We start from the raw sequence: 27,013 nt of genomic DNA, 5'->3' as shown, positions 1-27,013 counted from the left end.
CAATATGTGTGCATATATCCAAAAGTCCCTTTGCTGCAACACCCCTTTTAATGTTGTGCGTGATATTCGTATTGTCTTTGCTCATTCGACCTACCAAAAAGAATCGTACCACCAGTTCCGAAGAAAAATCTTTGAATTTGAACTGTTAATTCTGTTTCTCTCTCCATGGATGCTGCCAAAACTGCTGAGTTTCTCTAGTATTTTCTATTTTAATTTCAAAGTACATCTGCCACTGCCTGCTCCCTCCACTAGCCTGTCAATGTTCTTTTGATTTATATCACTATCCCCCTCTCAGCTGATTAGTACCTATTTTTCATACTGAATAAATGTTCATTACACAATAATATGAAATGGTATATTGGACTGGTTTGTAAAACAAAAGCATTCCACAAACTTTGTCAAACGATTTGGTTCTCAAATAAATAATTCCATCAAGACAACATTGTGTTTCTGCCATTTTCCCGAAGTTGGTATTAAGAGAGGCTCTTTCTTCCACAAAATGTTGTACGATGGGGTCCACGAATGGGAACGTGATATTGCCCTTTTAAGTTGTTACCTTAGCCCAGCTCCAGCGCGTAAGGACAGCGCCCATTGGTTATACATGCTGCGATTCTGGTCTGGTCAAAGTCACGTTGCATCTTGTGATCTCCCCAAAGGCTGGGGAGTCAAAGTGACGGATTTGTTTCGTGTGGGAAGTGAATGAGTTTAAATTTTCGGTCAGTTTGGGAAGAGTTTTTATTGGGGTTTTCACGCTGCAGTGCATGTGGCGTTGCCACGCTGAGAGGAAGGTTGTCGGTGGCTGGGTGGTACTGTGTGTCGTCAGTGAGCAGAGCATTGCTGTGGAAACCTGTACAAGCTGGAGCTGAGGAGTTGGCAATTGGACCTTCGCTGCTTACTGAGGCTTCGCTTTCCATGATTCAGAGCTGAGCAGATTCGTGCATTTTGGGGGATGTAGGACACACTGACAGCTCAATACCCAACTTACGGACCAGTTTATTGCAAGTGTTTTTTTTCTGGCAGTGATTTGTACGTTCGCTCCGTTCACTTATTGGGACCGAGAAGCCGAATTTGCCAAGTTATCGAGATAAAGTTGGATTGAGAGTCTACTGTGGGTGCCAGACTAAGAAGGAGCTTCATCTCCCTAACACAGGAGAATATTGCAGGGAACTGGTGGTGAGTAACAGTTCACTCAGTCCGAGTTGCTGTGCCAATATACACTTTCACATGTTGCAACTTTGGATGTGATGGTAGAGGATCCAGTGATCTTTCCGTCACATGGCTGATTATAATACTCCAGCGGTAATAGTTTTTAATCGCCAAAAAAACTGTGCATATACAATAACTGAACTATTTCGGTAGTCTTTACTCGTGAACAACACCCAAACATTAGAATTTGGCATTCTCTCCAGTTCCCAAAAAATAACCCCAAGGCACTTCTTTCTTTTATGTAAGACATAGTTCTGAAGATCTCCACAACCACCTGATGGAGGAGCAGCCCTCAGGCTGGTGCTTCCAGTTAAACCTGTTGGACTATAAACCTGATGTGTGATTTTTCACTTTAGATCTGAAGAAAGCAAACAACCTAAACATTGACTTCTCCACCTCCTGATGCTGCCTGGCTTGCTGTGTTCTTCCAGCCTCTTGCTTGCCTATCTTGACATATATCTGAAGCAATGACAGGGTCTGACGCAGTGGCCATTCACCACTGTGTATTGGTGGCAGCTGTCCCAAGCTTGAGTTCCTCAGCACGTAGTCCTGGATCTTAGCATGTACTAGTCTCCAACACTCAATGTTCCAACCTCTGGGCCAAAAAGACCACGTTTAAGTACCACCTGCCCCAGAGATGTCATAACAATTCTGGTCTCTGATGTGAAAAGTAAATGAAACTTGAAAAGATTCAGAAAAGACTTATAAAGATGTTGCTGGGTTTGGAGGGTTTGAGCTATAAGGAGAAGGCTGAATATGCTATTTTTTTTTGTCAGAGACTGAGGAATGACCTTTAAAGAGGCTTTTAAAATCATGAGCATGGATAGGGTGAACAGACACTGTCACTTTCCCAGAGTAGGGAAGTTGAAAATGAGGGCATGTGTTGAAGGGGAAAGATTTTAAAAAGACCTGAGGGGCAACATTTTCACGCAGAAGGTGGGATGCGTCTGGAACTACTTGCCAGATGAAGTGGTGGAAGTTGGTACAATAACAACTAAAATGCATTTGGATGGGTACGTGAATAGATTAGATTAGATTACCTACAGCGTGGATATCGGGTCAGCATGGCCAAGTTGAACCGAAAGGCCCATTTCCATGCTGTAAAACGTATTCCAAGAGCAAACCGATTGGTTAAAAGTAATTTTGATACGGGAGTATCTCAGTTAAAATTTGTTAGTACTGTGGACTGCAATTAGACATGAATTGAGTTGAAGTGTAAATAATGGACCACCATCTGACCCAAATGAGTTCAACTTCTATTTTGTAGTCACCTTAGTTTTTGCCAGGATAGGATTCTAATTTTTTTTTTTATTTATACAGGAACCCATAGAGCAATATGACTACACTTGCTGAAACAAAAGCTGTTCTTCGCAGCGCTGATGCAGTCTGTTTCGATGTTGACAGTACAGTCATTAAAGAAGAAGGAATTGATGAACTAGCGACATTCTGTGGTGTCGGTGATGAAGTAGCAGAAATGTAGGTGCTTAATAGGTTTGTCTGGACCATTGTTTTCTCAGCATTTAACAGTCTTTAGCTGTTTTGAGCAATATTTTATATTCCTTTTTTAATTAATCCTGATCCTCCAACTTGTAGTTAAGCTTTCAATTAAGGTTCCTGGATTTCAGTGTTGAGAATAACAACAATGTCATCGGAAAATATGCTCAACTAACATTAAAGCAAGGCATAATTCTTGTAGCACAGAAGTTGCAGCTATTAAGACAGCCTTTAATCAAGTCATGAATATGTTGTGTTATTCTCATAAGGGTTACAATTTAATTGTTTGGGTATTTGTTACAAGAAGTCAGCTGCTTTTGATATGGAATTGATAGGATTGTGTCCAGCCAAGTCAATGAGATAGTGAGACACTTAGTGGGAGAGAAGCAATTCATGGCTGGACAGGCTCTTTATAGGAACAATTCAATTAGTCCCATTCTGCTCCAATAGATCTGCGATTTAAAAGAAAATCAAGTGTTTATCCAATTTTTAAATACACTTCCTTTTTTTGGAAGGGTTAAACCAGACCTTAAGTATACCTTTAAGGCAGTTAGATGGCATCACGGTGTATGATGCTTTGGTATGAATGTTCATGCCTCCCCTTCAATTGCTACTATTGTTGTAGTAGCAGTAGTAGTCATAGTAATAGTTATAACACTGTGCCCAGGCTGTCTACAAGCTTGCGGTCTTATAGCAGTGTAAACAGTCAGTCTTGTTTATAAATCTCAAGACAGCTGGCTCATCAAAAATGAGTCATTATTGTATACATTACAAAGGATGTATACATAATGTTATATAGAGAACACTGACTATTTCATTATTGGCACCTAGGATCCACATTGTATTCCAGATCCAAGCAATTTTCTTATTTAACAAAACACTTTTTGTTGCTGCTACTTTTCCAGTTATCTAAAATCTATGTCCGTGTATTACTGATTTCTTTTATCAGTGAATACTGTTTCTCCTTATTTATTCATTTTGAACACTTTGTGTAGTTTCCCTGTAATCTCTTAGCTCTAAGGTGAACAACCTCAACATCTCAGTATCTCTGTAGCAGAGTTCTCACTTCTCTGATATAATTCTGGTGAATTTTCTCCACCATCTCAAATGTTGACATCCTTCAAGTAGACTTTTGAGAACTGGTTACTAAGCTGCAGCTGAGGCCTAATTAGCATATTATTTTTTATTTAAAAGGTTCAGTGCAACTTCCTTCTGTAATTACTCTCTCTAAATTAGAGAATTCCATAAACTTTATTATCAGCCTTCTCAGTTTGTCCTTAACTGGATTTGTCCATGTGAACCCCATGGTGATTTGTTCCTGCAGCCCTTTAGGTTTACATTTTCTCTTTAAGGCGAGACATTGTCATTCGAGTCACGTAGCTTAAAAACAGACCCTTTGGTTCAACTCATCCATACTGACCAAGTTTCCCAAACTAAACTAGTCCCAGTTGCCTGCATTTGTCCCATATCCTTCTAAACTGTTCCTATTAATGTACAAATGTCTTTGAACTGTTGTAACTGTACCCTGACATCTACCACTTTATCTCTCGCAGTTCATTCCATATACAAACCACCGTCTGTGGAAAAAGTTGCGCTTTAGGTTCCTTTTAAATCTTTTCCTCTCATAAAATTATATCCTTTAATTTTGAATCCCTCATGATTTTATAAACTTCTATAAAATCACCTCTCAAACTCCTATGCTCCAGCTTATCCAGCCTCTCCTTAGAAATCAGAGCCTCCAGTCCTTGTAAATCTTTTCTGCATGCTCTTCAATTTGACAATATCCTTCTGATTAGAACCAATGAGTTTAGTATTTTTGACTGCATATGTTTGTAGAGCTCTTTGGCTCCTGCACATACTCATCTCCCTTCTCGGCAGTTCCTGTGGATTGAGGATGACTCTCACTGAGATTTGAAAGGTTGTGAAATGAATGATGATCCAATGCTTAATCTACAGATTCTGCCACGTGCTGGAGGGGTAGTTCTGGATGATGAACACTTCATCCAACATATCAGCTTCAGCTCTGGATGCTTCTAACCAAAGTATTGATTTTGTTTGCCTTTCTGAATGAGCCTTCTAGTGCTAATTTCCTTTAACTACTGTAATTTTTCTGAATTTCCTTCATCTTTTTTTCCCTTGAAATGGTCAGTCCAGAGTTTTTGTCATCTCCCATTAATTATTTGACTGATTTTTGTTTTTAGGGTGCAGGAGGCTCAGTGCATCACTGAATTTGTATTTCAGCCTAAGGTGTAATAGGTGTTGCTCCTGCCCTTTTACAGTTCTTGTGTACTGGAATTGGTTGCTCAGGTTGCAGTGATTTTAAAAAATGAGCAAAATTGTGGCCACGAAGTTCCATGCTTTCAGTTGTAAAGTATGTTGCATGCAGTGACATTTTCCAGTTGACTTTTTATATTTTCAAATATTTTATTACAGGACCCGAAATGCAATGGGAGGGGCAGTCTCATTTAAGAAGGCTTTAATGGAGCGTCTCGCTATAATAAAACCTTCACGAGAGCAAGTGAACCAGCTAATAACTGATCATCCCCCGTGTTTGACGGACGGTATAAAGTAAGCTACTGATACAATCTAAATGTAAAAAGAGGGTGATTCTGGTGTAAACAATTACTGCAGAAATAACAGTTGCAATAAAAGGAAGAAGTAATTTGTATAGTAATAAAACTGTATTTAAAAGTCTTTATTTCTCCTTTTTCTGACAACTGTACTGTGTATAAATGTTTAGGCTCTGAACCTTGTCATAAGGACTATTCCTTGTATGGGTACTCAGAATAGAGAGTAGCCTCCAGATCTCTTCTTACTAATAGTGATGAGTAAATTGGGCCCTGCCTCACATTTATATTTCTTTCAAATGAAACAACCTCAGAACCAGTCCTCCAGTGTAGTATCTATATTAAAGCAGGCTTGGAATGGAATAAAGGATAAGACTGTGTTGGTACATATTGTCCAGTTTGATCGCATGCATAACTATATTTCAACTTTTATTTTTGAAACAGGGAATTGGTTGGTCATCTTCAACAACGTGGTGTTGAAGTTTTCCTGATATCTGGTGGTTTCAGGAGTATAGTGGACCAGCTAGCAGCACAGATAAGTGTTCCCTTAGCCAATGTTTATGCAAACAAGCTAAAGTTTTACTTCAATGGTAAGGATTAATGGTAATTGACTATTTCTAACCATAAGCTGTTGCTTAGTAATATTCAAAAGAGAAAGAAATGAACTGCTGACTATACCCAGAATGGCTTTCATCTCTTAGCAAGGGAACTGCAGAAAGGAGCACCAGATTACGATCTGCATGGGAGAGCATAAACCAAAATAATCCAGTTGACAACTTCTGCTTTAGCATGGCTGAGCTGTTCTCAGTTTTTCAGGTTTCACACATTTTTCTTTTCTGCTTGCATCATACCTCCCAAGAGCTTCTGTCTTGTTTCCCTGCCAAACAGAAAAACTGACTTTTTTTGAGAGAGAGATTTGCTGCTGCTTCCTGCATTAATTCAGTCATTCTGTTTCTATCTCTCTCCTTGCTGATTGCCCTCACCCTCCAACCCGTCTCATCACTGCTTCTGGTCCTGTTCCTGGATAAAAGATGATCTGGATCAGTAATTCTTATTATCCCAAGGAAATTACAATTAATTCCTTTACAAATAATAGAAAATGAGTTTACATTGTTTTTAAACAATGTTATAACTAATTTCACGGACGTGTGGAATCTGTTACTGTACTACTTTCAGGTCAAAGGTTGTCAAAGCTTTTTTAAAACAGGATTTGGTTATGTATGACTCAATTAGATAATCTACACTTATTTCATGTTCATACATGAATCGTTGTCACTTGTGAAGGCAGTTAGTGTTGTGGAACTGTACTCCAGCAAAGGTTAGACAGTCATTGGGAGTGAAGAAAAGTGGCAAAGGAGGGAAATATCGAAGTCATCTGCCTGACATTTCTCAATAATTTTGACCACAGTTATTTCCTGCCATAGAATATTTTTCTTTTGCTTTCAAAGCAGTCATACAAGCATGTAATGTATTGTACAAATATTAGTGTGACACTTACTCAGCATCAACTTAAATCATTTAGATTTGGATATGAAGGTAAACAGGAATACTATACCATAGATCCTTGGCATTTCCTATTTATCATAGTTCCCACAAACATTTAGTCAAATGGTTAAGACAAATGACCTGGACCTAGCTGTAAACTGCTGATGGAAAGTATGAAATTGCTTTGTTTTTCCATCTCTTCCTCCTCCCCATTGTAGTTTCCATCATCTTAGAGATGAAAACTCAAATGTCTTGCCCCCTAGATCAAAGTTTGGCACTCTTCCCTGTTCTTTTCACACGAATATTGAGTTATGTAAATGAATAACTGTTAGTACATGACAATTGAAGAATGCTGACACTCTGGACTTTCAAGAATGGTAAACAGTCAAGGATATACTACCTGAGAGGAGTAATGTGGCTGATCTGATTATGGCCTCAACAGCCCTTTCCTGTATCCCAATGACCAACCCCCTTGTTGATCAAAAATCAACCTTGAATATATTTGACAGATTTCATTGCTCTCTGGTGAAGAGAATCCCACAATTTAATGACCCTCAGGCAAAGAAAAAGTAGCTGTTATTTCAATTGTAAATAGGAGATACTAATTTTTAAACCGTTTCCCATAATTCTGGATTACTACCACAGAGACATCTTGTCAGTTCCATCAGAATACTTCAATTAGATTGCCCCTCATTTTTCTGTACTTCACAGGATATAGGCCCAACTTGCTCAATCTTTCCTCTTAAGATAGCTTCTTCATGCAAAGAATCAGCAGAGAGAACCTTCTCTGAACTCTTTCTAATATAGTGATATCCTTCTGAAATAGAGACACAAACTGGTCTTGTGATTAAGATCCTCTAAAGCTGGAGGAGTGCTTCCCATTTTTAGCTTTAATCAACCTGTTCGGACATATCATGACACTCCTAACAAGCGGATAGGTCTAGAACCCAAGCCTTCTGGCCCAGAGATGGGGATCTCATCGGCCCTCTTTTTTTTTTTCTTTTTATTTAAAATGTTTTTAAAACCATTTTATTTGCCTTCAGAGCCACTTGCTGCAAATTGCATCACAGCTTTTTGTGATCCAAGTACCAGGACATCCACATCCCCCCTCAATAGTGGAGTTCTTATTGAATAATACTCTTGGATGGTGTACAGCATAACAGGTGTACAATGGTTGATCTTGTTTTGCTGCAGGTGATTATGCTGGCTTTGATGAAACCCAACCAACAGCAGAATCTGGTGGGAAAGGCCGGATCATAAATCGTTTAAAAGAAGAAAGAGGTTTTAAGAAGGTTGTTATGATTGGAGATGGAGCCACAGACTTGGAAGCATGCCCTCCTGCAGTACGTACAGAAATAGAATGAATTTTGTTACTTCAAAGGTGTAATTTTAATGTTTGGTTAGTTTTTAAATAATTTAATTTTTTTATTAAGCTTTTGTGATTGATTTTAGTTCTAAACAATCGCCTTTCATATTTAAATTAAAAAATGTAAATGCCCAGTAAAAACTATTGGATTGTTTTTCTAGGATGCATTTATCGGATTTGGTGGGAATGTTGTCCGACAGCAAGTAAAACAAAAAGCCAAGTGGTTTGTCACCAGTTTTCAAGAAATTATTGAAGAACTGGAAAGTTGACTTTTTTCAAATTACATACATCAGCAAAATTTAACATTAACATGGAGGTACTTCTCTCGTCTTTAATGATATTAACTCTTAACTCCTCCTCTTGATATTCCAGATAACCTCTGGCTTCTCCGTTGTAGCTGGGTTCAAAATTTAGGCTGATTGCAAGTTTTGAGTTTCACACATTTTAGAATTGAGTCATGCTTGGCATTGAAATTGAAACCCATAATCATTATGGTGTGAAGAAACTATATTTTGTCTTTTCAAAAACATTTGTCTGTTTAGATTCCCCCTCCTTTTTTCCAAATTGTTCACTTGTTCAGCAACACTCCCCAGGACTGGTCAAAGAGACCTTTGAGTGCAGGTTCATTGTTCCTTGAAAGGGGAGTCACCGGTAAATAGGATAGTGAAGAAGGCATTTAGAATAGGTGCCTTTATTAATCGGAGCATTGACTAAAGGTTTTGGGAGGTCAAGTTATGGCTGTACAGAACATTTTTGGAATAGTGTTCAATTCTGGTCTCCCTTCTATAGGAAGGATGCAGAAAAGACTTACAAGGATGTTGCTAGGATTGGAGGGTTGAGCTATGGGGAGAGATTGAATAGGATGGGGTTGTTTTCCCTGGGCCGTCAAAGATGGAGGGATGACCTTCATTGAATTTTTTATAAAATCATGAGGGGCATGGATAGTGTAAATAGTCAAGGTCTTCTCTAGGGTGGAGATGACCAGAATTAGAGGACATAGTTTTAAGGGGAAAGATCTAATAGGGACTTTAGGGGTGACTTTTATGGAGAGGGTGGTACGTGTATGGAATGAGCTGCCAGAGAAAGTGGTGGAGGTTGGTACAGTTACCCATCCAGATTCCTTTTTAAATGTTGTATTTGAATAGGAAGGGTTTAGAAGGATATGGGACTAGTTTAATTTAGGATGTCTGGTTGGCTTGAATGAGTTTAACCAAAGGACTTGTTTTTGTGCTATACATCTCTCTGACTGTTCCTCGGATGAAGATGTCATCTTAGAAGGAAAGGTTGAGCAAGTTGGTCCTATACGCAATGAAATTTAGAGTCATAAGATGATCTTTATTAAACATAAAAGATCCTAATGGGACATGACAGGATATTTTCTCCCCTTAGAATAGGAAATAGTTTAAGGCTGAAATAAGAATTTATTTTTGTATTTGAAGGTCAATGTAGGCTGCATCATTGACTATATATTCAGTATGAACAAAGAGGGGCAGCAGGCCATTGGACCCTTGAGCTGCCATCTACTCTACCTGCAGTCAGTCCTGCCCCAGCTCAGAGCCTCACAGCCTGCAGCGGACCTCTATTTCTACATCCTCCGGAGGATACGTGCTCAATAAATAGTATTTATCTACTGCATCAGACTTAAAAGAACGTAAGCTAAGCTAAACAAACTTTCATGTACTACTGGCCGCACAGTAGCCACAGGGCTGCTCTTTCCAGGACCAGTGGGGTAATCGATGATGTTTTTGCCCCCAATGCCGCCGCATGGCCCGCAGCCCCCGCAGTCACTAGTGACCACACCACCTCCGAGATCGCCAACCACCTCCACGACTGCAGAGAAGACTACCACTGCGGGATACACCAGTGTCACTGGATGCAATAGCACAGATGTGATACCTACCTTGACCATCACTTCTGCCCCACTACTAGGTCCCATTGGTGATGTCACTTCCACAGCCACTGCTGTTAGCAGCCAAGTACCCAACAGTGAAGCTACCCTCCCCACCTGTGATGTTACTTCTGTCCTGTTAACCATAAGCACCACTTCTGCCCCCTTTGCACTACTGACCCATAACCACACCCACTCAAGCCACTGTCTTTGCCCTCACCTCAAACTCCAGTCCAGGTCCTAGCTCCCATCCCTGCCATGTCTTCACCATTTCCCCCAGACTTCCCCCTCACCTAAGGATGAATGTTTAGTCCTCAGTAAAAGTCTTACCTTTATCCCTATATGGTCCCAATTAATGAGTTTGACTCACACTGTGACCTTGAACGTTTCTTCCACCATCATCAGTGGCTACTTTTACAACTAAGACACCCACCTCCCTACCAAGGACCCCTTTTCCCACCTCCAACATACCCCATCCACCTGGACATCCCATGCTGGCCTGCTACCTGCCCTTGACCTCTTCATTTCAAACTGCTGCTGACATCAACCACCTCAACCTGTCCAGCCCACCACCCCCTCTGCTCCAACCGCCCCATCAAATCAGTGGACAAAAAGGGGTACAGTGCTCATCTGGCAAACTGACCTCTATGTTGCTGAAGCCAAGTGCCAACTCAAAGACCCCTCAACCATAACCTCACCTGGAACTCCCCACATATGTTTGGGTCACCACCCAGACCTTGCATCTCCTCCAGGACTTCAGTTTTCCCAAGCCCCCAGTGCCTCATCTCACCATGGACATCCAATCCCTCTACACTTCCATCCACCATGCCAAGGCCTCCAAATGCTCAGTTTCTTCATCTCCCAATGTCCCCACCAGTAGCTTTCTACTGACACTTATTCGTTTGGCTGAACTGGTTGTCACCCTCCAATTTCTCCTTCGAATCCTCCCACTGCCTCCAAACAAAAGGGGTAGCCATAGACACCTGCATGGCCCCAGCTATGCCTGTCTATTCGTTGGCTATGTAGTACAGTCCATCTTCCAGAGTTACACTGGTTCCACTCCCCACCTTTCCTCAGTTACATTGATGACTGCATTGGTGCTAACCTGTGCTCCCACGAGGAGGTTGAATAGTTAGTCAACTTCAACACATTCCACCCTAACCTTAAATTCACCTGGATCATCTGTTACCTCTTTCCCCTTGTTAGACCTCTCCCTCTCCATTCACAAGGACTGACTCAGACATCTTTTACAAACCCATAGGCTCCCACAGCTACCTGAATTGCACCTCTTCCCACTTTAAAGATCCTTAACTTGAACATTCATCTAATAACTAAATATTGTCTTTGTGCATGTTGAGAGTTTGTGTTGGCAATCCATGATCTTCATTGTAATGTCATCTGCCTGTACAACAAATATAAATTGCAGCAAGAGTAGGCTATTTGGCTCTTTGAGCTTGCTCTGCTATTTTTTATTATTATCATGGCTACTCAATATCCTGTTCCTACTTTACAATCCCATTAGCCATAAGAATTGTATCTATATCCTTCTTGTAAACATTACATGTTTTGGCCTCAACTGCATTCTGTGGCAGAGTATTCACAGGCTCATCACTCTCTGGGTAAAGAAATTTCTCCTTATCTCATTCCTAACTGGCCATCCCCACATCCTTAGACTGTGATGCTTGACTGGATCTGGATGGTCCAGTCATCAGAAACATCCTGCATTTACCCTGTCTAGATGGATTAGAATTTTATAGATTTCTATGAGATTCCACCCCACACACACCTCTGAATATAACTCGAACTGATCCAGTTTCCCTTCAGTCAGCCCTGCCATCCTAGTAATCAGTCTGGTTAAACCTTTGATGCACTTCATCAATAACAACAAAACTGCACATGATACTCCAGGTGTGGTCTGATCAAGGCCCTATACAATTTTAGCAAAACATTCCTGCTCTTAAATTTGAATCCTCTGGCTATGATGTACCATATGCTACCTTCACTGCCTACTGCACCTCTGACCTCAAGAAATAGGAACAGGGGTAGGTTGTTTAGCCTCTTCAGCCCACTGCACCATTCAATAGGATCATGGTTGAGTCAATGCTTCTCATGTCCACTTGCCTGTCATTTTCCCTATAACTCCACACAGACCGTCACCAGAGGTTAGAATCAAACCCATATCTTTGGTGCTGTGAGGCAGCAGTACTAACCCCTGAGGCACTGTGCCACCCACATGAATGACTTAATATTTACACATTGCTGAAACTGAAAAACAATTTAAATTCTCTTTACCAACAAATTTATTAAATTTGCTAAGATGTAAACTTTTGAAACTTGCCTTTTGGTGATTATGCAAATTATTTTTTTTCTCTAAAGTTACAGCATAGCTGACTTATTAATTGATCTTTCTCTCATTGATTAAAGTTTATGCCTTCACCAAGGAGCTCAGTTTGTTGGATTTTCAGACATTGAAACAATCAATAATAATAAAACAGCACTGAACTGAATAGCAGAAGGAATGTTTAATACTAAAATGATTTTTTTAAAATTCAGGTGAAATTTATGAATAACATTATCTTTAGGTTGTTTGAATTTTAATAAAATTGAGACTACTTATCAAAGGCCAACTAGGACTGGAAATATACCAATTGATAGCTGCAACATTGAGTCAAGCTTCAGTGTAACTACCTTGTGATAATTCATCCATTTGAAGTCAAACTTCCTGCCAAAACAAATAAATACTTGTTATAATCAATCAATGTAGATATCGTTAATCAACCTGTTCATATGTACAGTATTATGACACACCTCAGGTGAGACATGAATCTGGGAGTGGTCAGTGCACCACAAGAGCCCATGGCTTTAATTAGCTTGTTGGACATGCTGTGATACAGCTCAGGGGCAAACGCGACTTCCACACAAATGTTCTAGCCCAGAGGTAGTGACACTATCACTGCAGCACTGATTTATAAACTGACTTATTTTAGTGCATTTTAGGAATGTTAATTGATTTATTTCCAAACCCCACTGAGGTTCTTGGAAAAATTTGCAGTGGGCAATTCTTGTAGTTCTTGTCTGAGGATAAAGAGGTCTTGCTGAAAAGTATTCTAGGTCTATTGGTTTTTCTTTCAGAACTGGCCAACCTACTGTTTGTTTCTGGCATTTTCAAGATTTTACACTCTAGAACAGTTCCTATAGATTGAAGGGTAGCTAATGTAACCCATTATTTTAAAATGGAGGTTGAGAAAATTTTGGACCAGTTCATTTTACATCATTAATTGGGGAAAATATTAGAGTCTATTATACAAGATTTATTGGCAGAGCACTTGCAAACTAGTGACAGAAATGGACCAAGCATGGATTTACAAAATGGAAATCATGTTTCACAAATCTTTTGGAATTTTGAGTCTGACATGTGGGTTTTGAGATTTCAGGAGGCTGCTATATCTTGCTAAGAGAAATCGGTCCTTCCTGTTAACCATAAAATGGCCCCTCAGATTCTTGTATGTGTCAATCAAATCTCCCCTCAGTTACCTCTGTTCAAAGAAGAACCCATCTATCTGATCTCCCTTCCTAACTGCAATTTTCCAGTCCTGACAACTTCTCCATCTCCTCAAGTGCAGCTTGCAAAACCCCATGTCATTAGTGAGTGATAGAAATGGAGCACAATTTCCCAGTGGGATGAGTTTGGCAGTCAGGTCTACACTGTCCCAAGACTGAGCGATGGCTTCCTGAGCCTGCTCCTGGCCTCATTACTAGCTTAGGTTGGGGAAAAAATTAATAAGGTAGCTTTATCCAAAAAGTGAAATTCTGCAAATTGCAGTCATTTCTCATCCCTTAGTATATTTAAAATAGGAGAATCAGGTCAGCAGGATGAGTTCATAATCACTCTCAAAAAGATGGTGCATATGTTAAAGGCTAAAATGACTCCTTAAGATGTAAATTACACATATTTCATTTAATAAAACAATCCTTGTACAGCTACACCATCAGCCTTTTTGCACAAACATCATGACTGCTTACCCGTTAAGAAACATGGACTCGGAGGCACTGAGATTGTTCACACATTGTTTTGCACCATTTATCATGTGGCAACCCAGCAGCTAATCTATCCCTATTCAGCTCAGCAAATAGACAGATATCATTACTTATAATTTGCTAGTTTTGGCAGATTTTGGAACTTTGCAATCCGGACAGCAAACAGAAATAGCTCCTTTACCAGGCCATTTTAGGAGTCAAGCTCATACTTTCTTCAGTATTTATTTTGATAAGGTAATTCTTTCCAAAGCCTCCATGGATTTCATGATTTAAATTATCTTAAAATTTTCACTTATCTCAAGAATCTGAAAGTATACTGTTTCTCCATAACAATATTGTGAATGATTGACTACATAATACTGAAATACAAACATTCTTAAAGTCTACATTTGCCTACCTTACAAAATGAATAAGCAATATAAACACAGATGTTGCAAATCAAGTTTATTACAGCCTCAGACTGTACTGGGTATTGTAGCCTGACAGTTGACCAATGACTTAGAAACAGATTCCTTTCATTAATTAGATTTACTGAATTATCGTAAATCCTAGAAGCTATACATAATGGTGCCATTTTAAAAATAAGCACACGACAAAAACAGTTTTAAAAAATGTAATTGTAAGCTTACAATTTTGTACAGTGATTACACATGCATCACTTACAGCAGTATAAAGCAACACAAAAACAACGCTATTCTTGTATCGTACACAGCTGGATCTCGAATATCCGAGAAACAGCACATAGCAGTTTATTCCACAAAAATTAATATTGTTTTAAAAAGTAATTCCCTAACGAACCACATTTGAAATTGTGACATCTGATGAGTCCCTTACTAAATGGAGATCATTAATGTTTTGCAGAAAGAATTCTGATAGCTCCTTTTGCAAGATTCAGGCATAAGTTGTCATGATGTTGCTCAAAGGGACACACACACCCCAAACAAAAAATTTACTGCCTTCAAAACTTATTCCACCGGCTAAGGAGTGGAACAGATAAAGTTAGGAAGATACCATCATTAGTGGTTCAGTCCAGAGATGGAGGAGGGCAGTGCAACAAAAATAAGACAATAAAATTGAAGATAACCATTTAGGATTTTACACATTAACATTATAATTTTACTTGGTGCTTCAGAAAGAATATATTGCTATTAATAATTTGCTTCAGAAGTGTCTGCAAATTCAATAAAAGATCTTGACGTTAAAATACTTATTTAAATCATTACAAGTACAGACTCAAGTCAGTAATTCATGTATTAAGACAAAACACAAGTTATTTACTTTCTTTAAAGATGTTGCAAGTTGATCTCTACTGAAGTGGTGAAATCTTCAGTGGAATCATAATCCTGGAATCCATTCGCTGGATGAGTGGCACTGTTGCAAAAAAAAAGACCACTGGTAATTAATTTCGATCTACATTAGTGAAAAAAAGAACAGTTGTACATCACAATCTGAATACTATAGCCATAATTCTGGTATTATCTAGAGATAACTTTGTCAGTCAACATGTGAACTGAAGTCTTTTCTGAAAACAAAATCACTTGTTCTGATGATCTGGACAATAGATTCAACAAACAAACTTTGAAAATACAATCAAACAGTAATTTAATAATATTGAACTTGAAGTTTGCTGAAAAAAAAATGTTTTATTCCTTCATGGGCAAGGCCAGTATTCAATAGCCATCACCAACTGCCTTTCAACTGAGCCTTGCTATGCCATTTCAAAGGGTAGTTAAGAATACACTACATTAGGCCAGAACAGGTAAAGATAGCAGATTTGCTTCCCTAAAGGACATTAAAAAAAATCTATTTGGTGTACGAAAGTAAAAATAAATGATGGTTTCACAATTACCATTCCAGAAAAGAACACCAGATGTATGAATTGAACTTAACTCCCACTAGCTGGCACAGTGGGATTTGAATCATTTTTCCTGAAGGAATATAATGCAGGCTTCTAGATTAATAGACCAAACTTCAAAAGTAAATGCTCCCTTATTACAGAGGCAACTGGTGGTGGTTTAGCTATAGATTCACCATGCCTCAGGTGAAGTCAAATGTTGAGAAGGAGAGTCCTTCATGGTATCTCATCCAGTGACAGAACTGAACCTGCACTTTTGGCATCACTCAGCATCTCAAACAGCTGTCCAGCTAGCTGAGTTAACTGACTCAACAGAATCCAAATATCATCACATTACCAAAGCTTTTCATCTTGCATCCATCAAACACGAAAATGCTAAATTTTAAATGATCATAACAACTAGAAGAGAAATGATATTGAATGCTAGCCTACTTTTGGTCTCTGTTTTCAGCAGTCTTTTGAAAATGCTGACATTATGCAAGTTTAAAGTGGAAATGCAATTCTAATCCTCGGCAAATTGCAAAGTTACATCTCACTGCTAAAATTGTGTTGCACAGATTCAATTACACATCTTTACACCAGTGTAACTCATTTGAAAGCTGTGGTTGTAATAGTTTCAAAATTATCTGACACCATCGAAGGTAGTATTCAAGTCTTTCCTCTCACCACCAAGGAAAATACAATGATAGCACAAGCAGAAGGACAATGCAAAAATTTTTCTTACTGGAGCCAGGAGTCTAGGTTTACTGCTTTTGAGTCAGAAGATAATACTATTTCATGCTGTTTTGACACAACAGCCTCGAAATCATAAAGAAACAAAGGATCACTTTATATTTCTTTACTATCCTATCCATAACCATGTATAATTTTAACATACTGAAACATAATGTGAAAGTTGGTTCCAATCAATAAAATTTCAGATACTTTTTCTTGATTGCCTCCATGCTGTGAGACATCGCATGATTAGCTTTACCAACCTTTATTAGCCATCCCTAATTGTCCTTGGGAAGGTGGTGGGGCCATCTCCTTGAAATGCTAATGTCATGGGGATATGTACACCCACGATGTTGTTAGGAATGGAGTTCCAGGAATTTGCCCATGCAACAGTGAAGAAATAACAGCATAGTTCCAAGTTAGGATAGTGTGTGCCTGGGAGGGGAAGGTGAGAGTGCCACCATGCAATTGTTAACTCCACTTTCTAGGTGAAAAAGGGTATGGGTTTGGGTGATACTGAAAGACCTCTGAAGGAATTCTACAGTGCATGGGACACACTGCTGCCACTCTGCCAAATGGTGAAGGAAGTGACTGTTGAAGATGGTGGATGGAGTTTCAATCAAGTGGGTTACTTTGTTGTGAATGGGGCCTTTTAGAATGCTCTGTAGTTGCATTTATGCTGGTAGGCGTCATGTATGACACCATACATCTGACTGCTTATAGATGATGGATAAGCTTTAAAGAAACAGGAGATAAGCTCACAAAACAGTTCCTAGTCCCTGATCTGCTCTTGTATTAACAATAGTGTATGGCTTGTTCCAGTTAAATTTCTGGTCAGTGGTAACTCCCAGGATGTTGAAGGGACTCAGTGATGGTAAAATGATGGAAATGTTGACTATCAAGGGGAGATAGTTAAATTTTCTCTTGATGGAGAGTCATTATTTGGAACTCATGCTGGCTGCAACCAGTGAAGGATTTTTCCATTTAGTCCACTTTTATTAGGGTTCCTTGATGCCACACCCAGTCAAATGTTGCCTTGATGTCAAGAAGGTTCACTCTCATCTCACTAAATCTCATCTCTGAAGTTAGTCCAAGCAAAAGAACCGAAGGCTGCAATACGGTCAAGAACTAAGTGGCCCTGGTAAAATTTAAACTGGGCAGCACTTTGGTAGCACTGCTACTCTCAACATTAGAGACCTGAATTCGATTCGACCCTCAGACAACTGTCTGTGTGGAATTTACACATTCTCTCTATGTCTGCGTGGGTTTCCTCAGAGCTCCGGTTTCCTCTCCCACTTCAAAGATATGCGAGCTAGATGGTTAGCCATGGGAAATGCTGGGTTTCAGAGATAGTGTAAGGGTGGTGAGTTGGGTGGGATGCCCTTCAGAGGGACCCAATGGACTGAATGGCCTGTTTCCACACTATGGAGAAGGAGGAGGATATTGCTGAGTAAGTACAGTCTATTAAAACAGAGACAAGTATAAGTAGTAGAAAGTGTTAATACTTCTTATGTATTATTGCTCCTACTCTTTAATCTTTCAAACAGCTTAAAACATGTAATGAAGGTAAGGAAAAACAAAACAAATCAGTCTTTGTAAAAAGCCATATTAATTATACTTTTTGTAATGAACCCAAAATTTACACTTTGAATCACCATTCAAAATATGGACTAACAAAAGGATTCCTTAAGAAGGGCTTATGCCCGAAACGTTGATTCTCCTGTTCCTTTGATGCTGCCTCACCCTGCTGCGCTTTTCCAGCAACACATTTTTAAGCTCTAATCTCCAGCATCTGCCGTCCTCGCTTTCTCCTAACAAAATAAAGATCAACCTCAGTCATTGACTGCATTGAAACTATGTAAAATAAAAGGGAATGTTACCCTAAACATTGCCTGGCAGCCATGAGGAACATCTGTCACTCAGAAATGTGTGCATTTCTCAGAAATAAGGATTATTAGGGGAAGAAAATTTGCTAAATGTGTGCAGGTGAGATGATTGGTGAATGAGGAAACATCTTTTTGTGTTCTGCATACTAATAACAAAGTATGAACATTGCCTGATTTTGTTCTTCCCAATACAGGATACAAAAGGCAATTCAACACTCCTCTTACAGTTCACTTCGATCAAGACAGCTTGGGAAGAGAAAGTGGAATCCTTTTACCTTCTACAGTTCCAGGTCACTTACGTATTTTACAGTAAGCTAATTATGCAATGAAAATACCTGTGTAGTATACACATTCATCCCAGCCAGGTTTCTGCCAGGCTGAATTCCGTGTTTCATCTCTTGATTGCAAGTCCTTGTAAGCTTCAAAAAGAAAGTATGATAGCCAGAATGAAAAATTAGGTTTACAACTCTATTATGGAACTCATTTTATAAAAATTAAAAATTATTGGATGATCTGAAAAATATCAACCTTTTCCAATTCAGAATTATAACATTTAGTTAAAATCACTTTAAAATACAAGACGTAGCTACCAATCGTATTTTGCTAATAATTGACAAGACAATTTGAAATAACTCCACAGAGGCCAGTATCCCATCACCAAATCACTCTCTATTTAGATGTGGGAAGTCTTTGATACTGATCCAACTTCCTCAGAGCCAGCAGGATGTTTGACACTCTTTATATCCATCAGCTAGGGCTCCCCGATTGGGACTATTCATCTGGTCCAATCAGGGAACTTATTCAATGACGCCCACCTGGCTGACCTTGTTACAATCACTACATCCCTCCCCTCTGGGTCAGAGGACATAAATCAGTTTTTTGTGGGGCGTGTTCCTGGATAAGGTTCCTCCAACTCTACCTCTGTAACGCAAGTACTCGCCTCTTGCCCCTTGAGCGTCTTGGAAGAAACTAATTCTCCTCTTCAGGTGGCAAAGGCTTCAACACCTGTGTCCATGTAAGATTCCAAGGAGTCTTCAATTGACAAAGGAGGATAACCCACAGGTTCCAGAACAGGTGGAAAGGCTGCTAAGGAGGCAGGCATGTTTTCCTCCCACACCATCGCAGCTATCCGAACTTCATACATTACTGGATCTGCCCACTTTACCAAGGAGAAAGAGACTGGTATCCTGTCACCAAGTCATCTTTTGTTTACATACATGGAGAGTACTTCCTCCAAGCCAGCTCTCAGGAGTGAACAGAATCTCTGACACTGCTTATATCTGTCAGCCTGGAGACTCAGCCTAGACCAGATTAACAGCCACAATCAGGGAACTCATTTTCTGAGGTCCATATGGCTGATTTCATTACAATCGCTACATAATCTGAATAAATTATATGAATTTACAATTTCAAGTGCTATTTATTTGGAGAGGGGTGAATAAATGAATTGAAAGCAGACACTTACTGTATATGCTAAATGATATTATGAAACCTATTAGAATACAGCACAAACAGAGAGGTAGGTCAAGGAGAAAATGAGAGATAGTACCATCTTTCATTCCAAGGCACCATTTTAAGACATAGTGAAAGTTGTTCTCCAAAGTGAAAGTCAAGTTGATTTCACTTGTGACTTCATGGACGATAATTTATAAACACTGACATTAAAATCTAAGGGGGTCAGTCAATGTTGACAAAATTAAAAGGAAGAAAATACATATGTTAAGAATGCAAACTTGAAAACAATCTACTGAAAGAAACAGTTGTACACAGAAAAACAGATGGTGACATTTTAATCCCAGGCAGATAATCATGAATGTTAGTAAAGTTGAAAAGAGAGAAAAATTGAGAAATTTTAAATAAGGTCAGAATGGATAAAAGAAAACAAAAGACAGAATTTAGGAGAATCTTATGGTGTGATTCGAAGGAAGAGGTAGAAATGTGTCATCTGGGATCAGGATCAACTGGAGGCAGAACACAGACATCAAGAGGCACTCAAATTGTCTGAAACATGGATTGGTGCTAAGTAGATAACTCAATTGGTGTTTGGTCTTGGCAAGGCAAAAAAGGAAAACAGCAACTTCTTTTGTCCACAGCATTAATATTGGAGTTTAAATTAGTGTTTGATAACATATGATTCACGTCCAAATAAATTCCCACAATGCAAACCATCCTATGTGCAATGTAAAGGCAGAGAACACAACATTAACCAACTCCAACTGTGTCCTATGATTTATCTCCAGCTGCCTCAGCTCTGGTAACCGCTCAGCACAAAAATGACATCACTTTCAGAGTTGTATGCCAACCATTGTATTTCTTAAGACAGTTAACTTACAAAGTCAGAGATGATAAACACAAAAGAACAAAAATGGAGGGGACCTTTTTGATTTTTTTTCAAGATCATTATTGACAAGAAGTTGTATTCTGAAAAATGATCACGTTAAATTTTGCAAAAGGTGCAAAGTTGAAAGCACTGACTGATAGAATTTATTTACCCCATAGGTGATGCACCATATACAGTTCACCAATCTGAGAAAAGAAGCCACCAACTGCCTCATTGTTCTCTTGTCGATATCGAATAGCACGGGCCCTGTGAAAATTAAATGAATCAAAACTAAATAAAATTAAAAAAACAAATGGATAATTCATTTCAAGCAATTAGTGCATCAGAACTTATTTTTTGATTTTTAAAAATTGTTCAATTTGACCACTGAAGCTGAAGTTTAATTCACGAATAAATGAATATCTTAATTGTTCTCTGAAAATTCAGATATGAAGTGGGAACTGATTATTTGAAATTTCAAGTTATTCAACATGCAGTTTTCATAATCAGTTTGCTTTTGTACAAATTAATGTTGAAGTTTGATTACTTTACACTTATAACACTATGCACAACACTTACAGTATTTTAAATTCTGAATGGAGACTGGCTCAAAAGCTCAATGAGCTTTCACCCAACCAAAATCCTCAAAACATAAAAGCAGCTGCAACATTAAATTTTAAACAGTTAAAACAAGATCTTCAACTGTAAAATATACATGCACTCTAAACTAAAGGGAACAAATATTTACTGCATATTTATAACAAATATTCAGGCAGTATGGACATATAAATAACATTGAAGTAATTCACACTTATGGTCATGCCATTTTTTTAAAATAGGGAAAGGCATTCCTATTTCTAATTCATTACATTATCAACTTTATTAGTTGATTTCAGTATCCAATTCTGTGGCTCTCAAAATGTCAACTTTATTTTTATCCATTAAACAAATAGAGAGGTACACTTGGGTGAACATTCAAGAACTTAAATAGTAACATAACCTGATATAGCCCAAGCCACATTTGATAGCTCGGAGATATCCAACAAATCTCACTCCCTGGCACTCATTCAATAGCCCTGAAAATGTTTTCTCTTCAAGCTTTGTTTCAATTTCTTAACTTAGGCAAAGTTAAGTGCATATCATTTCAGATAGTGTATTCAGATCACAATTTGCTGAGTAAATATTTTCCTCAATTTTGGATCTTTTCCCAATTACTTTAAATATATATCCCCGAGTGAGCAATCCTTTTGATGTGAACTCAACTTACTTAGGTCAATACCATTCATAGTTTCCAATCCCACATCATATAAACCTTTAAAGTTAACTGTTTTAAAAGGAGAATAATCCTCGATTCTCAGTACAATCCCTTATCCCTAGTATCATTCTACAGTGGTCCAAGTTCAAATTATATGTCAGTACTTAAGCATTAATACTACGAGGGAAGTCAGGCAAAGTAATTTCAGAGGTCCCTCACTGCCCTCTTAGATGAACTTACAGCACATTTCAAAAATAAAAGAGCAAGAGTCATCCCCACGTCCTGACCAAAATTTATCAATCGACATGAAAAAGCAATTCTGATCATTAGCACACTGTTGTTTGTATGAGCTCGCTCTACATTTCAAAAAACACTTCACTGCCAACAAAATGTTTCTAGATGTGCTATATTATTGCAAGTCTTTATGCTGGCTCCATTAAACTTCTTCTGCCCCCCCACCAGGATTGTGATAACTTCCTAAAGTAGGACTCTGAAAACAGAATGTGATACTTTGATTGAGCCCTGAGTAACATTTTGTATATTACTTGATTTTATAATTTCAAGGGCAATAATTGCTTGCCTACACAGTGACATCAACATCCCACGAATGAATAAATAAAAACTACACCTTTATCAATTTCATGCTTTTTCTTTTAACATGTCTTTTCAACTTATACTTCAAAAATATATGAACATCCATCTCAAAGTCTCTCGGCTTGTGTACCTCTTTAATTTAGGTTGTCTCTCTTCATTCTTTGTACCGAAATGTGTCACTTCGTATGACTGAATACTAAATTACATTTGCCACGGCTCTGCCTAAGTCAGCAGTCCAAGCCAACGAGAAGTCTGTTATTAATAGATCATTGCTTACTAAATTTTAACTTTCATATCATCTGTGACCTTTGGAGTCATTTCCTTCATATTCAAGTCAAGGTCAGTAACAAAATTCAGAAGAACAGAAGATGATAGATCATAGAGAACAATACTGTGCTTTCCACCATCCTAAAAAGTAACCAAAACTTCATACAACATTACACTTCAATCTAAGTTAAGGAAGACAACGTTAGGGATGCCTATTCAGAAGGATGCACTTGATCTCATGTATATTTTCAACATGGAATAGAGTCCTTACTGACATTACCAGAACAGAAAAACTTATTCTAATGCTGTTTGCAGGATTTGTCAGTTTGCTGACAAAACAATAACCAAACCACAAGAGAAACTCAAAACTTTTGGGCTGCTCTGAGAAAATTGTATCCACATTTTATATTGTTGACTAGTGGTTTAAGAAACAAATCAAATACATCAGTGCTGGTGATAAAATCTGTATATGGATCAAGATTAGCAGAATTCCTGTTGGAACCATTTCCTGGCAGTTCAGGAGAGCTTATCTTAAGAAGGTGTCTTTACAGACAATTCCTACTTGTGATATTCAAAAACACACAAAGAAGAGATATGCCAAATCGCAGGGATAGGAACATGGACTTATTATGGATAACAAAATAAACAAAGATGCTTCTCCTATGTACTGTGAAGGTCCATGTGTGCAGACGGGACAAGCTTGAGAGGAAAAGAAAAAAAAAGAGGTCTGGGGCTGGCCTTGCAAGAATGAGGATCCATGGATAGCAAATCAGTAGAGGATAAAGCATAACATCTGATCTAGTTTTAAAAGACAAACTATATTACTAATGCAGAGTCAATTCCACTAGAAAACAAAAATGTAAACAAGAATTATTCAACATATCACAAAAGCAAAACACTTAGATGCTGGAAACCCGAAATAAAAACAAATAAAAAGGGGAAACATTCAGCAGGTCGGGCATCTGCGGATAGTTAACAGAGCTAAAGTTTGAGGGGTTATTCACCTAAAATGTTAATCATGTTCCTTTCTGACGACGCTGCCTAATCTGGTTGAGTATTTGAAGCATTCCTTCTTCCTTTAAATTGAGCATATCACTTGCAGCAGGAAACAGCACCCAGAAAAATCTTGTACTTATTGCTTTCCTCAGATAATATAAATTGTTTTTAAAAATATTTCTAAAATATTTGTCAACTTAACTTTTTGCAGCAACCTATTTGATTTGGATCGCACAAAAACTGAGAAATTCTTCATTGAATGTATTTGTCTTAATTCAATCCCTTAGTGTCGTAGTCATAATCCAGAAAAGGATCAATGCAGCAACACAATTTTACAAATAACAAACCATAATTTGCATTTTAGTCTTGGCCAATTATGTACCATTTAAGTTCTTAACTTCCAAGAATTTACATTCATTTTCTTTTATTCTTCAAACACTTTAGGTACACACCTGGAATGAATTTATTTTAATACACAAATATTCAGAATATCCATCTCAAAGAGGTACTAGACAATATACGGCACCTCAAGATAAATATCCTCAATTACTATGGTCACTCATTTTACAATTCCACAATTAAAATACATTTAGTTTACATGCAAACCATTACAATTGCCCTTTTTGCTATTCTCCTTGTATGACATGACAAATATAATTGTGTCGCCACCAAGAAATCAACGAATGGAGCATCTGCATTGGCATTTTCATTAAATGGTTTTAAATTGCTTGGAGTGAGGTAGCTTGCTGCTTGAACCTTTTTTTGCTCTTTGACTTGTCCTCCAGTTTTAAATTTTTTTTATTGGAAGTTGCTGGAAATACGAGCTGATAATTTCAAAGGCCTTCTAAAATCTTGATGAATAATAGCTTGCTGGTTTCTCCTCCTTTATCAAAGAGTTTTCAGGATAAACAGAAAGGAAATAGAGTGAACGAAAATAAAATTATAGTAGAGAAAGAGAAACATAACCAGAACCAGAAAGAAAAACTGGTTTGAGACAGAGAAATAGAGACATGAAGGAAAACAAGCTCTCTTTTAAAAAAAAATTTAAAATATCTAAGAACCACTGACTATTTGCAGGAATGAGACTCCAAGTCAGTTGTCCCTTTCTGGCCCATAGTGTCAGAGTGGGATTTCAAGAAAACAAATCTTTCCATTTCAGGGGACAAATATAATTAAAGTTAGAAAAGTAAATCAGAGCAGGACTTTCACATTTAATGGTAAAGTCCTGGGGAGAGTTGCTGAACAAGGTGACCTTGGAGTGCAGGTTCATAGTGCCTCGAATGTGGAAGCGCAGGGAGATAGGATAGTGAAGTTGCGTTTGGTATGCTTTCCTTTATTGGTCAGAGCATTGAGTATAGGAGTTGAGAGGTCGTGCTGTCGCTGTACAGGACTTTGGTTAGACCACTGTTGGAATATTGTAGAAAATTCTGGTCTTTCTATTGGAAGGATGTTGTGAAACTTGAAAGGGTTCAGAAAAGATTTATAAGGATGTTTCCAGGGTTGGAGGATTTGAACTATAGGGAGAGGCTGAATAGGCTGGGGCTGTATTCCATGGAGCGCGGAGGCTCAGGGGTGACCTTTAGATTTATAAAATCACGAGGGGCATGGATAGGATTAACAGACAAGGTCTTTTCCCTGGGGTAGGGGAGTCCAGAACGAGACAGCATAGGTTTAGGGTGAGAGGGGAAAGGTATAAAAGGAACCTAAAAGGCAACTTTTTCCACACAGAGGGTGTTGCATGTATGGAATGAGCTGCCAGCCGAAGTGGTTGAGGCTGGTACAATTACAGCATTTAAAAGGCATCTGGATTGGTATATAAATGGGAAGTGTTTGGAGGGATATGGGCCAAATGCTGGCAAATGGGACTAGACTCGTTTAGGACATCCGGTCGGCATGGACGAGTTGGACCGAAGAGTGCGTTTCCGTGCTGTACATCTCTATGACTCTAATTTGCTGCAGAAAATTTAATTTATATTTAATACACAAATGCAGAAACCTCTTTAAATTCACAAGGAAATTGATGGCAAATTATAGCTTTATAAGAGTTCTATGGAGCAGTATGAATCATTCAGCGCTTCACAACTCATGGGGTCTCTCTTTGGCATAAATTATGAAACAATTTACACAGCAATAATGGTGCTCACTTTAAATTCACTCTAACCTTCTCAAAATTTCTGGGAAGGTTAGATGAGAAAGATTTTGAACTGGCATTGGAGTCAATCTTATAATGACTTGACAATCATTCCTGGATATCCCATTAAGTCCCCTATATTTCTCAATAGTGCTAATATTGAGCAAGATACATCTGGCACCATGTCAATGCTAACAAGGATAACACTACAAGCAGTTGCCTAAATCAGGTCTGATACAAATCCACATTCAGTGAGTGACAACAGATCTCCCGTGACATTTGGTTATCAACACTTTGCACTGGAAAAGGTGCCTTTCACTAATAAAATTCCCAAAGTACTTAATGAACAAGAAACAGACAATAATAAAAAAAATGAGAGGAAAGGATCCAGAGGAAGGATGACAAAAGGATGCAGCTATTTTGGTACACAAAGAAACTATTTACCAATCAAAACTGTACCAGACCTTGATAGAACTTTTATTGAATCATGCCGTCCTGCTCTTCTGTCAAAGCCTAACCCTGTTACCACCCCCTAACTTCATCTATCTCCAAGTCCCTTTCCAAAGTTATTTAAAAGATTCCTAAGTAGGGTCATAACTCTCCCCCCACCTTTTCTCAGTCCCAACCCTCAGACTCAGCACCACCTTCTTGACCTGCAATCTTCTTCCTGACCTCTCCGCCCCCACCCCCTCTCTGGCCTATCACCCTCACCTTAACCTCCCTCCACCTATCTCATTCCCAACGCCCCTCCCCCAAGTCCCTCTTCCCTACCTTTTATCTTAGCCTGCTTGGCACACCCTCCTCATTCCTGAAGAAGGGCTTATGCCCGAAACGTCGATTCTCCTTCTCCTTGGATGCTGCCTGACCTGCTGCACTTTTCCAGCAACACATTTTTAAGCTCATATCACTAAGGCAGAATTCAGCAACCTAGGAAACTCATCCAAGAATCAT

General features: G+C 38.6%; 2 protein-coding genes across 7 annotated transcripts in view; one reads left to right on the top strand and one right to left on the bottom strand.

Moving 5' to 3' along the window:
• Nucleotides 1-626: 626 nt before the first annotated feature.
• Nucleotides 627-18,848, top strand: psph (phosphoserine phosphatase). 5 transcript variants are annotated; one of them, XM_043718620.2, is made up of 7 exons: nt 627-1,173; nt 2,527-2,682; nt 5,134-5,268; nt 5,712-5,857; nt 7,947-8,095; nt 8,280-8,434; nt 18,694-18,819. In XM_043718620.2, the coding sequence occupies exons 2-6, from the start codon at nt 2,543-2,545 to the stop codon at nt 8,385-8,387; spliced, it is 678 nt and encodes a 225-aa protein (XP_043574555.1). In that variant the 5' UTR covers nt 627-1,173; nt 2,527-2,542; the 3' UTR covers nt 8,388-8,434; nt 18,694-18,819. The 5 variants fall into 5 exon arrangements, with proteins under 5 accessions (XP_043574555.1, XP_043574556.1, XP_043574557.2 ...); XM_043718621.2 differs by lacking the exon at nt 18,694-18,819 and adding an exon at nt 9,558-12,447; XM_043718622.2 differs by lacking the exon at nt 8,280-8,434 and having other exon boundaries at nt 18,694-18,847.
• LOC122564087 (protein NipSnap homolog 2-like) overlaps nt 12,530-27,013 on the bottom strand; it is a 35,136-nt gene continuing 20,652 nt past the window's right edge. Inside the window, exons 8-11 of one of the 2 annotated variants that reach the window (XM_043718618.2) lie at nt 20,992-21,086; nt 18,835-18,918; nt 15,323-15,415; nt 12,530-12,728 (exon numbers count right to left, since the gene is read on the bottom strand). In XM_043718618.2, the coding sequence (XP_043574553.1) occupies nt 15,351-15,415; nt 18,835-18,918; nt 20,992-21,086 (244 nt within the window). In that variant the 3' untranslated portion in view covers nt 12,530-12,728; nt 15,323-15,350. Of the gene's footprint in view, nt 12,729-14,473; nt 15,416-18,834; nt 18,919-20,991; nt 21,087-27,013 lie in introns of those variants that run through there. The other variant, XM_043718617.2, reaches the window with a different exon arrangement.

This window comes from Chiloscyllium plagiosum, unplaced genomic scaffold, assembly GCF_037043375.1.
Source record: "Chiloscyllium plagiosum isolate Xiang-an unplaced genomic scaffold, Cpla_swu_hap1 HiC_scaffold_31, whole genome shotgun sequence".
NCBI lineage: Eukaryota > Metazoa > Chordata > Chondrichthyes > Orectolobiformes > Hemiscylliidae > Chiloscyllium > Chiloscyllium plagiosum.
This window is presented reverse-complemented; position numbering and strand designations above follow the sequence as displayed.

Coding starts and splice junctions, on each gene's coding strand:
- psph (XM_043718622.2), top strand. CDS start 2,543: ATGACTACACTTGCTGAAACAAAAGCTGTTCTTCGCAGCGCTGATGCA. Junction 5,269..5,711: donor TGTTTGACGGACGGTATAAA/GTAAGCTACTGA, acceptor TTTTTGAAACAG/GGAATTGGTTGGTCATCTTC. Junction 8,096..18,693: donor TGGAAGCATGCCCTCCTGCA/GTACGTACAGAA, acceptor TTCCCAATACAG/GATACAAAAGGCAATTCAAC.